At 37.4% G+C, this 13,393-nt stretch overlaps 4 protein-coding genes across 7 annotated transcripts in view; 1 reads left to right on the forward strand and 3 right to left on the reverse strand.

Annotated features, from left to right (window-relative positions):
* Positions 1–13,393, reverse strand: part of LOC127877325 (uncharacterized) — a 218,465-nt gene that overhangs the window by 141,431 nt on the left and 63,641 nt on the right. The window lies entirely within an intron of this gene.
* The window catches only part of LOC127877326 (uncharacterized), a 218,236-nt gene that overhangs the window by 141,431 nt on the left and 63,412 nt on the right, over positions 1–13,393 (reverse strand). The gene's annotated exons all lie outside the window — the stretch shown is intronic.
* The window catches only part of LOC127877328 (STAGA complex 65 subunit gamma-like), a 231,612-nt gene that overhangs the window by 111,935 nt on the left and 106,284 nt on the right, over positions 1–13,393 (reverse strand). The window lies entirely within an intron of this gene.
* The window catches only part of LOC127877314 (transcription initiation factor TFIID subunit 1-like), a gene marked incomplete at its 3' end in the record, with an annotated part of 48,874 nt that overhangs the window by 3,720 nt on the left and 31,761 nt on the right, over positions 1–13,393 (forward strand). For both annotated transcript variants that reach the window (XM_052423032.1, XM_052423031.1), the window contains 7 exon segments: positions 2,796–2,912; positions 3,716–3,820; positions 4,546–4,682; positions 5,217–5,334; positions 8,625–8,953; positions 10,574–10,786; positions 12,169–12,367. In XM_052423032.1, coding sequence (XP_052278992.1) covers positions 2,796–2,912; positions 3,716–3,820; positions 4,546–4,682; positions 5,217–5,334; positions 8,625–8,953; positions 10,574–10,786; positions 12,169–12,367 — 1,218 coding nt within the window.

Genomic DNA, 13,393 nt, shown 5'->3' on the forward strand with positions numbered 1-13,393 from the left:
AAGGAGGGCATATAGTGATCGGACCGTCCTTTCGTCTGTCTGTCTTTCCGTCACACTTTGCATTCAGGTTTCACATTTAGGTTTCGAAAAATGCTCAAAACTTCTATGTCGCTTCAGATAGCAACTTGATGTTTGGCATGCATGTTTATCTCATGGAGCTGCACATTTTGAGTAAGGTACTTTTCAAGGTCATCCTTCAAGGTCAAAGGCCAAATATATGGCTTCAAAGCGGCTCAGAAGGGGTCATTGTGTTTCTGACAAACACATCTCTTGTTCTGGCACAAATTTGATATACAGTCCAACCTGCCCTAGCGACCGCCTGTTAATAGCGACCAACAGTCAATAACGACCACACCGATTTCCTCCCGAACGATTTCACTATATATTGCACCTGCGAATAAAGCCCACCTGTGAACAAAGACCAACGACCACCCTTTTACATTCCCAAATCTCCATTTTGATAGCTTACAACGACCACTGCAATCATAAAAATCAGCGATTTCGCACCTTTCAAAAAACAAAATGACCCCAAGGACGCTGCGTAGTCACGTGATACACATCTTACTAGTGGACTCGTCGGTCGCTATGGAGATTTTGGCAAGTGACAGTTTATTGCACTCGATAGCAGTTGTTTGTTTATTTAACATGCATTGCTAATTGATAGTCGTCTGCTTCTTTTATGCATTTGACAGTTTGTCAAAAGTGTAAAAATTTGCCTTTGTATTTAAGTGACTCGCGATAAATGTACTAATTGCCGAAAATATCAAAGACAAAATTGGGGCTTTCATAAACTCATTAAGGAAATTAACGGTTTCAAATCATTTACGATGCCTATTAAAGACAAACATTTTGATAGTCATTCTCTTCTTAAATTTCTCCGTAATAAGACGTTCATAGATTATAGAAAAGTTAATTGTCAGTTCAAGTTAACCATCATGGCTTCCAAGCGTGAGTTCTTGACGTTGCAAGAACGCGTTAAGGTCATTAGTTTGTTAGATAAAGGACACAGTTGTAGACGAGTGGCTAGTGATCTTGGTGTAGGAAAAACTCAAATTCAGAGCATTTTAAAGCGCAAACATGAGATTATGGACGAATTCGAAGAGAACGTAAACTGTGAAAGTAAACGCCTTAAGCGTGAGTCGGAATTCGCGTCAGTGAATGACTTAGTGCATAAGTGGTTTGTTGACGATGTTTTCAGTCTTATATAAATATCAGATGTCATTTATTGTCCATTATTGTCAACTTTACTAGTTGTGTAGTAGTGATTCATGTATTTCATGTATAAATGTTTGCTATGTTATGTGTATTTTGTACTTTGTAGAATTACAGGTGCATGTGCGTATACATGTATGTCAATAGTTATTTATACAGTGTATGATAAATTAAATAAATAATAAAAACATAAGGGAATAGAAACACAACTTGTAATAAATATACAAATGTAAAACAAAACTGTGTTTTCAATCCTTTATTTCATTATACATGCATAAGTATTCAAACATTTAAACAATAGAGCACATACATAGATAAGGTACCTGTTAAAAAACTACTAGCATATTTTGCAAAGTTTTGATCGACCCTGCGAATAAAGACCACCTGTGAACAAAGACCACAACGATCAAATCCCTTGAGTGGTCTTTATTGACAGGTTGGACTGTATTTAATTCCGAAGCTGCCACCTGAATAAGAATCGAAGGCCTTGTCTTTGTATGCCCTTGAAGGGAGCGATATAGTTTCTGCACTGTCAGTCAGTTTGTCAGCCATTCCAAACTTTTTATGCCCCCTTTCGAAGAAAAGGGGGTATATAGTTTTCGCACTGTCCGTCAGTCTGTCTGTCTGTCAGTAGGTCTGTCAGTCTGTCACACTTTTCGTGTCCACTCTCTAATTCAAATAGTTTTCATCCGGTGTTTACCAAACTTGGTCAGAAGTTGTATCTAGACAATATCTAGGTCAAGTTAGAATATGGGTCATGCCGGGTCAAAAACTAGGTCACGGGGTCACTTAGTGAATTTCAAGGATTTAGCATGGTGTCCGCTCTCTAGTTTATGTGGCTTTCTGAAATATTTTGATATTATAAGACATTTTTATGCCCCCGAAGGAGGGCATATAGTGATTTGACTGTCGGTCCGTCTGTCCTTCCGTCTGTGGGTCACACTTTGCCTTTAGATTTAGAAAAATGCTCATAACTTCTATGTCGCTTCACATAGCAATTTCATATTTGGCATGCATGTGTATATGGACAAGGCCTTTCCATACGCACACAAATTTTGACCCCTGTGACCTTGACCTTGAACTTAGGGTCCGCGTTTAGGTTTCGAAAAAAGTTCATAACTTCTACCAAGCGTTTAAAGGGGGCATAAGTCATCCTATGGTGACAGCTCTTGTTTGTTTCTTCTCAATAACATTCTCAGTTTTCATCGGATGCGTGGTGACCAAAATTAAAAAAATGTTTACTAGCATAAATTGGATGGTAAATAACAAGCCAATTCATACCTGGCACTTTGGAGTTATGGCCTTGAATTAATGCCCCTTTTTGATGTTGTTCTTAATTTTTTCATGGGCACACCTCAAAAACTAAAAGAGTTATCAACTTGAAACTGTGGAATTATTGTCAATTTTATACTGGGCATTTCTAAAAAAAACTAAAACTGGTTGTCAATACCTATTACATTGTAGTTTCATATACTGAACTCATACCGAGATAAAACCATCTACAAGTTTCATATGTTTTACGTTTTGAATATCGTGATTGAAACCTTTGAAATCAGAATATGAACAGTCTCCCTTTCTGACAGATTATGATGAGAAGTCTGCGGAGGCGGTGGATTTCTCCGATATCACAGAGGTGGCTGCAGAGGAGGATGTGGACACAGTGCAGGAGAGCATGGCCAGAATGATTGCACCCAGAACTGGTCAGTGGCAGGTGTCATTAACATAGGAGACATGTTCTGGGAAAGCCTTGCTTAATGCATGTGTGTAGAGTGTTGTCCCAGCTAAGCCTGTGTAGTACGCACAGGCTAATCAGGGAAGACACTTTCTGCTTTTACGGTATTTTTGGTTAAAGTATCTTCTTACCATTTTTTTCTAAATATATCTTAGGTATTTTAAAAGTGTTTATGGAAACATAACAAAAGCTTCTCAAAACAGTTTCTTCTTGTCCCAGGTAAGCAACCAAAGGCCCTTCAGTCCTTCTGGTTATTTTCTTCATTTAATTAAAAATGTGTGTGAACAATTCTTTATATCAACTATAATAAAAATTAGCTGATTCAAGACTCCATGTCACTCAATAAAGCTTGAACATTAACCATTAAACATAAAGAAAAATATAAAGGAAGGGAACACAATATAAATGTGAAATAAATAAAAAAAAGCTCAGGTTTTACTAGCAATCTTGGCATCATTTGGATTTGTGTAGACAAGTCAATTCTTTATGTCTGTTCTGATTCTTGGCGTCAGTAATCATACAATTAAACTGCACTTTAGCCATTGAATTAAAACTTAAAATATGTCATCATCACGAAATGTACATTTTAAGACACACCTTGCATGTGGCGTGATAAACCATTTTTTTTGCCCTTGAACTTAGCCATGAGTGTCCTGCCACTCCTCTGACAATGCAGTGTGCGCTTATAAGACATGTTTGTGACAAACACGTTAAAATGTGAACTACTTGAGTGCATTTTGTATTGAGATAGAGGAATGTATACTCTTGCAGGAAGCGATGATGATGATGACTATGATACAAAGGACTCTGCACTGATGCCTCCTCCCTCCTGGCTACCTGTGCACACCAAACCCAGTGAGCAGAAACTTCACAATGGTAAAACCAAACTGAACAATGAATATTGGTCTCGTTTTAAGTATTGTCTAGGTGTCAGGCCGGTTCAGTATGTATTTAAATATTTTATATGAGCCTCGCTTTTGGAAAATGGGGCTAACTGCATGTGCATTAAGTGGCCTGTGCAGATTAGCCTGTGCAGTATTGACAGGCTTAGCAGTGCCAACACCTTTTGCCTTAGAAGAAGAGACTTCCTGTTAACAAAAAAATCCAAAAAAGCATAAAAGTGTAGTCCCTGATTTGCCTTTGTGGACTGCGCATGCTAATCTAGGGAGACATTTTAAGGCCATGCATTAACCCTTTGAGCGCTGGAACCGGATTTTGAAGGCCTTTGCAAACAGTTTGGATCCAGATGAGACGCCACAGAACGTGGCGTCTCATCAGGATCCAAACTGTTTGCTATTCTGATAGTATTGTTTGAAAAAAATCAAAGACAATTCTGATTTTAGAAATTCAGCAGACGACATTTTAGCAGACGACAAATTTCCCAGCATGCAAAGGGTTAAACCTTATTTTCTCAGGGCAAGATTCATAGTTGACAATATTATAATTTTGAAGCGCTATTTAATTAATTTTTTTTAAACATCAGATTTTTACCACCAACTAGGAAGTAGCATTGATTCATTTAGTAATGCACCTCAAGAAAGATGTGACGCCCACCATTAACGACCATGCATAAGGGTGTTGAATGTTTGTTACTATTGCAGGTCCCAGCACTTCCAGTCAGGATTCACCCAGCGTGGATGAGGCAGGAAACCTCAGCACTCCGCTGGCCTCCATGCTACCACCTGAACTGAAAAACGTCAACGTCAAACAATACTTCCCGGAATTCAGGAAAAATAAGGTACTGGGGCAGGCACAGATTGCAGCTTTTTGAAAATGAGTGTATTGAAATAAATGTAAATCCAGGAACCTCAGTAATACTATTTCTAGGCAGTTCTAGTTTAGATTAAAATGAGGAATTACCAATATCATGTGTGGTTTCTGATGGTTCTGTTTAGTTATGAATATTTTGTCTCAATAGTACAGGAAAGTAGACAGTCTGTGGTTGTATGTACAATTGAGTCGCGTTCTGACAAAACTGGATAAAATGCATGTGCGTAAAGTGTCGTCCCAGATTAGCCTGTGCAGTCCACACAGGCTAATCAGGGATGACACTTTCTGCCTAAATTGGATTTTTGCTAAAAAGAGAATTTATTTAAACGAAAAATGTCATCAAAGCGGAAAGTGTTGTCCCTGATTAGCCTGTGCGAACTGCACAGGCTATTCTGGGATGACACTTTTTGCACAAGCATTATGCCCAGTTTTCTCAGAACACGACTCAATTGTCCTCTTCTTTAGATTGGTTTGCTAGATGTCTGTTGTTGTGTGTACACAGGTGCTGCGATTCTCCCGTCTCTTCAAACCAGTCCACCACCCTCACATCTGGAGACGGAAGAAGAAGAAGGAGAAGAAAGAAGAAGGCACGAACAATACACCTGCCATCAAGAAAGAGGGTAACTTGTATCCATTGTTATTAGGCCTAACTGCTATTCATTTTTATTAGGCAGCTATGCTTAATGGTGAGAATTATAATATCCATGTAATTTGTGAGTGCATAACATTGTTTGATTGTGAATTAAACAGTATTTGAAATTGCTTTAGCTACATTTTTAGTTTCCAGCAACTAAGGTGGAAAGTTTTGGTTGGGTAGGACAACACAATAATAATTTGAAGACTGTACCAAAGTATTATGGTAAAGAATAGATACAAACTAGGGATGAGAATACATACTGAAAATGTTATTTGAACATTTGTTTTTCCTTATTTGAATATATTCAAATAATTGATTTTTAGCTCATCTATTTTTTGAAAAAAAATTATGAGCTATTGTCATCACCTTGGCGTCGGCGTTGGCGTCTGGTTAAGTTTTGCGTTTAGGTCCACTTTTCTCAGAAGGTATCAATGCTATTGCATTCAAACTTGGTACACTTACTAACTATCATGAGGGGACTGGGCAGGCAAAGTTAGATAAATCTGGCGTGCATTTTGACAGAATTATGTGCCCTTTTTATACTTAGAAAATAGAAAATTTTGGTTAAGTTTTGTGTTAAGGTCCATTTTATTCCGTAAGTATCAAAGCTATTGCTTTGATACTTGCATCACTTACTAACTATCATAAGGGACTGTGCAGGCAAAGTAATGTAACTCTGACTGGCATTTTGACAGAATTATGTGCCCTTTTTATACTTAGAAAATTGAAAATTTGTTTAAGTTTTGTGTTTAGGTCCACTTTATTCCTACAGTATCAAAGCTATTGCTTTCATACTTGCAACACTTATTAACTATCATAAGGGGACTGTGCAGGCAAAGTTATGTAACTCTGACTGGCATTTGGACGGAATTATGGGCCCTTTATGTGTTTTGGTCCACTTTACCCCTAAAGTATCATAGAAATTGCTTTCATACTTGGAACACTCGCAAACTATCTTAAGGGTACAGTAAAAGGACAAGTTGCATAACTCTGGTTGTCATATTTACGGAATTATGACCCTTTTTTGACTTAGTAACTTTGAATATATGGTTAAATTTTGTGTTTCGATCCACTTTACTTCTTAAGTATCAAGGCTATTGCTTTCAAACTTCAAATACTTTCATGCTATCATGAGGTTACTGTATCTGGCAAGTTGAATTTTACCTTGACCTTTGAATGACCTTTACTCTCAAGGTCAAATTATTAAATTTTGCTAAAATTGCCAAAACTTCATTATTTATGATTAGATTTGATTGATACTTTGACAAAACTACTCTTACCTGACATACCACAATAGACTCCACCCAAACCATCCCCCGTGCCCTCCCCCCCTCCCCCCCCCGAATCCCCCCCCCCTCTATTATTTTTTTTTTTTTATCATCTCACAAATGACCATCACACTATACCCCCCCCCACCCCACCCCACCCCCAGTTTGTTTTTTTTAACGGTTAAAAAACACAATTTTTTTAAAAATTATTTTATGTTTGAAATACCATCACACCATCGCACCCAAGAATCCCCCCCAGGACCCCCTCCCCCCACCAAATCCCCCCCCCCTAATTTTTTTTTTTTTTTTAAGATCATCTCACAAATGACCACCACACCCTCACACTATACCACCCCCCCCCCCCACCCCCACCCCCAATTTTGTATTTTGTTTGAAACGGTTAAAAAACACAAATATTTATTTTTATTATTTTATGTTTGAAATACCGTCCAACCAACCCGAATCCCCCCCCCCCCTAATTTTTTTTTTTGTTTTTCTTTTAAGATCATCTCACAAATGACCACCACACCCTCACACTATACCCCCCCCCCCCCCCCACCCCACCTCCCCCCCCCATTTTTTTTTTTTAAACGGTTAAAAAACACAAATATTTATTTTTATTATTTTATGTTTGAAATACCGTCCAACCATCGCACCCAAGAATCCCCCCCCCCCCCCCCCCCCCCCCCCCGAATTTTATATATTTTTTTTGCATTTTTGGAAAATAATGTAATAAATGTCCACACACCCACACTATACACCCCTCTTCACTCCACCCCTCTCTCCTTTGTGATTGAAAATGAGAGTCCCTTCACTTTTAAAAAGAAATTAGATGAGAGGTCTGCACCCGCAAGGCGGTGCTCTTGTTGACCCTTAGATTTAAATGTTAGAACTTAAAAACATCCAAAGTTAAGAACTGTTCCTTTTTGGCAAAAATACCACTATAACCTTAAATGCAGCATTTATAAAGAGGATAGAGTAATCATTTTTGAAAATGATAATTGATAATTATATTGTTCACTTTCACTAAATTCTTAAAATTTTCAATAGATATAAGATATTTGCGGTTAACATATTACCGTTATTCTCATGTACTTGATTATCACTTGAGCGTGTAAAATAATTACAAACACGAAAGGGTGACTTTTTAAATCAATTTAACTTGCTATGTCTACATTGTAGATGTATGTAGAATATATAGTGAGTTTTAAATCAATGCTTTCGAGTCTAAATAAACTGATACTTATTTCAAACAAAATTATTTGATTGATTTTTAAGTAACTAAATTCTGATTAGATAATCATGGATTTAATACATGTTATAGCAATTAAAATGATTGATTATTGAAACAATCATTTGAAGAAGTTTTGTGATTCCAGTTTGGATTTGGTAAAAATTATGGACCTTTTAACTCTTATAAATGTACAAATTTACTATGTTTAATTTTTGGAAACATTTGATTATAACATTCATTGACCTCCATTGAAATTAACCAATACACGAATTTTAGTTAATCGAATTAAATTTTGTCTCAAAGGTATATTTTGTACACTTTATACGCTTGAATTTTACATATAAGCTATATAAATAAGTTCAAGTTTTCTAATCTATCTTGCACGGAATTGTATATTAGTTTTGGGATCAAGATAAATGGTCACTGTTACCAAAAATTGCAAAATGGTTTTTGCTTGCATATATACATACCTTGCTAGAGATTGCACAGGGGTAAGGGTAATTATTATTAATTGAAAAAAAAGGTAGGCTTAGCTTAACTAGAAAATAAATGGAGGTATTGACATTGTGCTGTGTAAATAGACTCATTTCAGTAATCATATATTAAGATACCTCATAGCAAGACCCTGATTAATTGCATGTAGCGTTGGTTGTTTTTATGGTCACAATTAGTCCATCAAATGTTTCACAAGTTTCTTGTCCATAAAGTACATTGTGAGCATGTAATGCTTGAATCAGAGAATTCTAAAAGCAAATTTGATTCTCCTTGCAGATATCAAAGTTAAATCAGAAGCCCAAGCCACACCTGGGGATGACAAGTCAGAATCTGAAGCCAAAGAGGTGGCCCCACTGATAAAGACAGAGATACCTACTGCAGCCCAGTCCACGCCACCCACAGAGGGCATAGAGCCCACACTAGAGCCCTTACTTGAGCCCAAACAAGAGCCCAAGCAGGAGCCAGAAAGCCCGACCTTGTCCCCAGCCCGGCTGCCCAGCATAGTGGAGGAGTATAAAGCACGCGTGGCGAGGTACTTTGGCACCAAAATCAAGCTCAATATGGGCCGCCCTGCTAAACCTGAGGAAACTGCACTGGATGATGAAGTAAGAACATTTTATATGTGCATTTATGAAAATACTTTAACAATTATCATGTATCTTTTTAGGGATGGGAGAAAATGTTTGAACATTTTAAAAACCAGCCAAGTAGTCAAATCCAGCAATTTAGATCAGAATATATATATTTTTTAGAAAATAATCCATGTTTGTCATACAACAGAACAACTACAAAGTCAGATTGAAAGTTTGGCAAAGACGACTGTCATGTTTTAGTCAATCATTTGATAAAGCTGTTGACATTATTCAAATAAACAACATACTGGATGGTATCAGTGTCCTTGGCAAAAATTGATGGCTTAATCCCCTTATTGATTCTTATGACAACACCTGACAGACGCAACTCAAAATGGTTTATAGATCATACCTATTGGCAATTGCTTAATTAAGAGGTCCCTAAAATAAGCAGATGAACTACAGTTAGAGAATCTATACTGTATGCCACAGTTCTATTATAAAAAATCTAAATTATAGTGTTTTCTTTAAAGTGATATTATGCACATTTTCACTGTTGAATTGAGCAGAAAGGAATTAACAGGTCAAAATAGTTAGTTAAAATGTGGTTACTGACCAATTATCTACAACTCATCTTGCTACCAGTTGTTTATAAAAAATATATATTATATTTGATATTTTACATGACTCACCCAGTCCTCTAAGCCGAAATGATCCGTAAAACAAAATTATGTCTTTGTGTCGTATGAACGAATCTGCATGAAAACTACATTTGGACTCACATAGTACATCAAATCATTTCTGTTGTCAATTGTCAAAACGAAAGTACGGTTGATATTCAAATGCATTATTTTTCTATTTCCGGGATATTGTTTTAGTATGTTGATGCTGCAGTAACAAATATAAGTGTATATGAAGTGAATACCGGTACACCAAAAATAAACAAGGGTTGCATTAGACACCTATAAACATAGCATATACTGTTAGATGCCCATAATATCACTTTACAATGTAAAATTTTCTTTGGTTAAGCAGAAATCTGCATCATGTTTGGATACACAATTTTGTTGTTTGGTGAATGGTCAGTAACAGAATTGTTCTTCAGTTATTGTTTTAAAATGATGATTGATCAAGCACACATCTTCAAAGATACATATACCATATGGTTGATGGTGGTATTTACAAACAAGAACATTACCACTTTTCTGATATTTTAATCAAGGGTTTGAAAAATAAAATATTTAAATATAGTCCAATACGAAAAAACAAATATTCTAATATTCTTATGAGATATCAGTATTTTTACCTTTCTACAATGTTCTAGGAGTTCAATATTTATCTCTTTAACCTAGGGAAAGTATGTTTATCTTTATGTTAAGGGAAATAATCATCATCATTATCATTGTGTTTTTGGAGATAAACTCTATTACGCTAATAAATGTATAACAAGCACCTGATCTTTAAATGCAAAAATGGAGGCAAACAATTTTACCGGTAATATATAAATGCAAACTTGACATCGGCTGCCAATTTACTATTACCTAATCGGTTGATATATTATTTATTAAAATTTAGAGATATAAAACTGCATGTAATACATGGTGAAGTTTGTTTTCATGCTATAGAATGTTAATGTTGATGTTTGTGGTCTAGGAGGTGTATGCCCAGCAGCAGAAGAAGGCGGTGCAGAAGGGCAGTGACGTTAATAATTCTGGTGATGGTGAGGCCAATCTGGAGGTGGCACCTTGGCGGTACGGCCCAGCCCAGTACTGGTACGACATCATGGGGGTACCGGAGTCTGGGGACGGATTTGACTATGGATTTAAGAAATGTGGCGATACTGAGAGTCACCCAGAATCTCAGGAGGTATAGTATTAATATTATGTACCAGACCTTCAGTTGAAAATCCTAGTTATTATATTAATGTTTGACTGGTGGGCAGCTAGGCAGGCGACATTGAACAGGAATTTCTGGTCAATATTGTAAGTTTGTTAATGACCTGTATTGAGGAAACTTTAGAGAAAGCATGCTTGCTTTGAGAATTAAGGTTAGGATTGTATGTGAGCTTGTTGGGTCAATGTGAAGTTTAGTGTTAATAAAAAAGAAGAACAGTTTTGGCGCAGCTTACAATTGGATGGAAATAATGCACTGAAATTTTGTGTACAAGATAGCTAATATGAAGACCTAATGTTTGGGGCCAGTCTTGTCAAGGTCACTGTAACTAAAAATATAAAAACTGCCAACAGGTGGTTTTTAGTCCTCTTTATTGTATTTGCATAGATCAATTGTGAAAAGAACTGATAATGTGATAGTACTTGTGTTGGTTAAAGATTTAGGTTGCTGTTACTAAAAATACATGTATATAAATTTCCTACCCATAGCCCTCAATATCTTTGGTTTTGATGAAGGTGATTACTGTTACATTTTTTTGGTGGAGGTAGTTTACGTGCAGACCTAACTGGCGATTGCATTTGGAGCCAGTCAAGTCAAGGTCACTGTTACTTATAAATGGAATATTTGTTCCCTTTAAACAATTTCAGTTGTATGGAGGTATGGCTTATTTTTATGAAGATTGATAATATGCTGACCTGGCATATGAGTTCGTTTGTGGCCTTTTGGGACCAGTTGGGTCATGATCAAGGTCACTGTTTCTACACATAGAAAAACTGTTTCCTCGCAGTAGCATAAGTTTTTACAGGGCATTGTTCTAACGTTTGCTTTTTTGGTTAGCTTACATGCAGCAAGCTTGGGATTGGAACAGTTAGGTCAAGGCCACGGTTACTTCATTTGGAAAAAAATGTTTTCCACTCAATGTTGAGTTTAAATGAAGGTATTTATATGCCCCCGGATCGAATGATCGGGGGTATATATGGGTTTTGGCCTGTCTGTCATTCTGTCTGTCATTCTGTCCCAAAACTTTAACCTTGGTCATAACTTTTGCAATATTGAAGATAGCAACTTGATATTTGGCATGCATGTGTATATCATGGAGCTGCACATTTTGAGTGGTGAAAGGTCAAGGTCATCCTTCAAGGTCAAAGGTCAAATATATGGCTTCAGAGTGGCGCAATAGGGGCCATTGTGTTTTACAAACACAGCTCTAGTTTTGAAACTGTCTTGGGATGGCACAATTTAATGGTAGCTACCTCTCTCTGATATCTGTGAGTTCAGCTGGGAGGTACAGACAATGTATTGAAACCTCTCTGATATGTATAAGTTCACTTCTCTCTGCTATCTCTCTCATTCAGCTGGGCAGTGCAGACCGCGGTGATGAGGTTCCAGATGAGGCCTATCTCATGGTGACCCAGCTGCAGTGGGAGGAGGAGATCATCTGGTCAGGGGAGGAGGCCCGCCACCGTGTCCTCACAACCCACCGCAACAGGCCCCTCCTGGCGGGCTGGATACCCAGCACCAACCACCGCACAGCGGCGCAGTACCTGCAGCAGAGTAAGTGGCTGTGTGTGTGAAAATCCAGTTTAGACGGAAAGTATTGTCCCTGATTAGCCTGTATGGACTGCACAGGCTAATCTGAGAAAACACTTTACGCACATGCATTAAGGGAAAGCCCTCGCAGCCCACTGTAACAGGCCCCTCCTGGCAGACTGGATACCCAGCAACAATCACCGCACAGCGGTACCATGCCTGCAGCAGAATAAGGAGACATCAAAATAGTTGTATGGGCATTATGTACCTGTAGTAAAGTAAGGGGCCATGAAAGCATTTGAGCCTAGCGGCTTTGAGTGAATGTGAGCCTTGTTCTGGGAAAACAAGGCTAAATGCATGTGAGTACAAGTGTTGTTCCAGATTAGCCTGTGAAGTCTGCATACATGGGGCAGGATCAATAACCTGTGAAGTCTGCATACATGGGGCAGGATCAATGGGGTTTTCACATGGGCTGAACAGAATGAAAACACACCGTTAAGAACTTAATTTTTGCAAATATCTAAAGTTATTGAAATATGTTTGCAAAAATCTTTACTGCCTAAAAGACAGTTTTTCTTGCAGTTTGTGCTGATAGCTTAGGATATAAGAATTAATTATTGAATACGTCTGAAATTGGTGCCAAAATTTCATGTTGCGTGCTTCATAACCTTGTATATGAATGGCTGTTAACATAGAATTTTTTGCCAAGAACACAGGCCTATTATATAAAGTAATTCTGATGTGTTTCACATTGCCATAAGCCGCAAAAAACTGTCTTTTATGCACTAGTAGAAATTCTAAAGAAAAATTGTTTTAAAAACTTAAAAAAAAAAGCACCACTTACTGGTGTGTTTATATCCATAAAAATCCATTTTTAGCTCATCTATTTTTTGAATTTTTTTTTTTAGCTATTGTCATCACCTTGGCGTCGGCGTTGGCGTCCGGTTAAGTTTTGTGTTTAGGTCCACTTTTCTCAGAAGGTATCAATGCTATAGCATTCAAACTTGGTACACTTACTAACTATCATGAGGGGACTGGGCAGGCAAAGTT

Source organism: Dreissena polymorpha, chromosome 4 (genome assembly GCF_020536995.1).
Source record: "Dreissena polymorpha isolate Duluth1 chromosome 4, UMN_Dpol_1.0, whole genome shotgun sequence".
NCBI classification, from domain to species: domain Eukaryota; kingdom Metazoa; phylum Mollusca; class Bivalvia; order Myida; family Dreissenidae; genus Dreissena; species Dreissena polymorpha.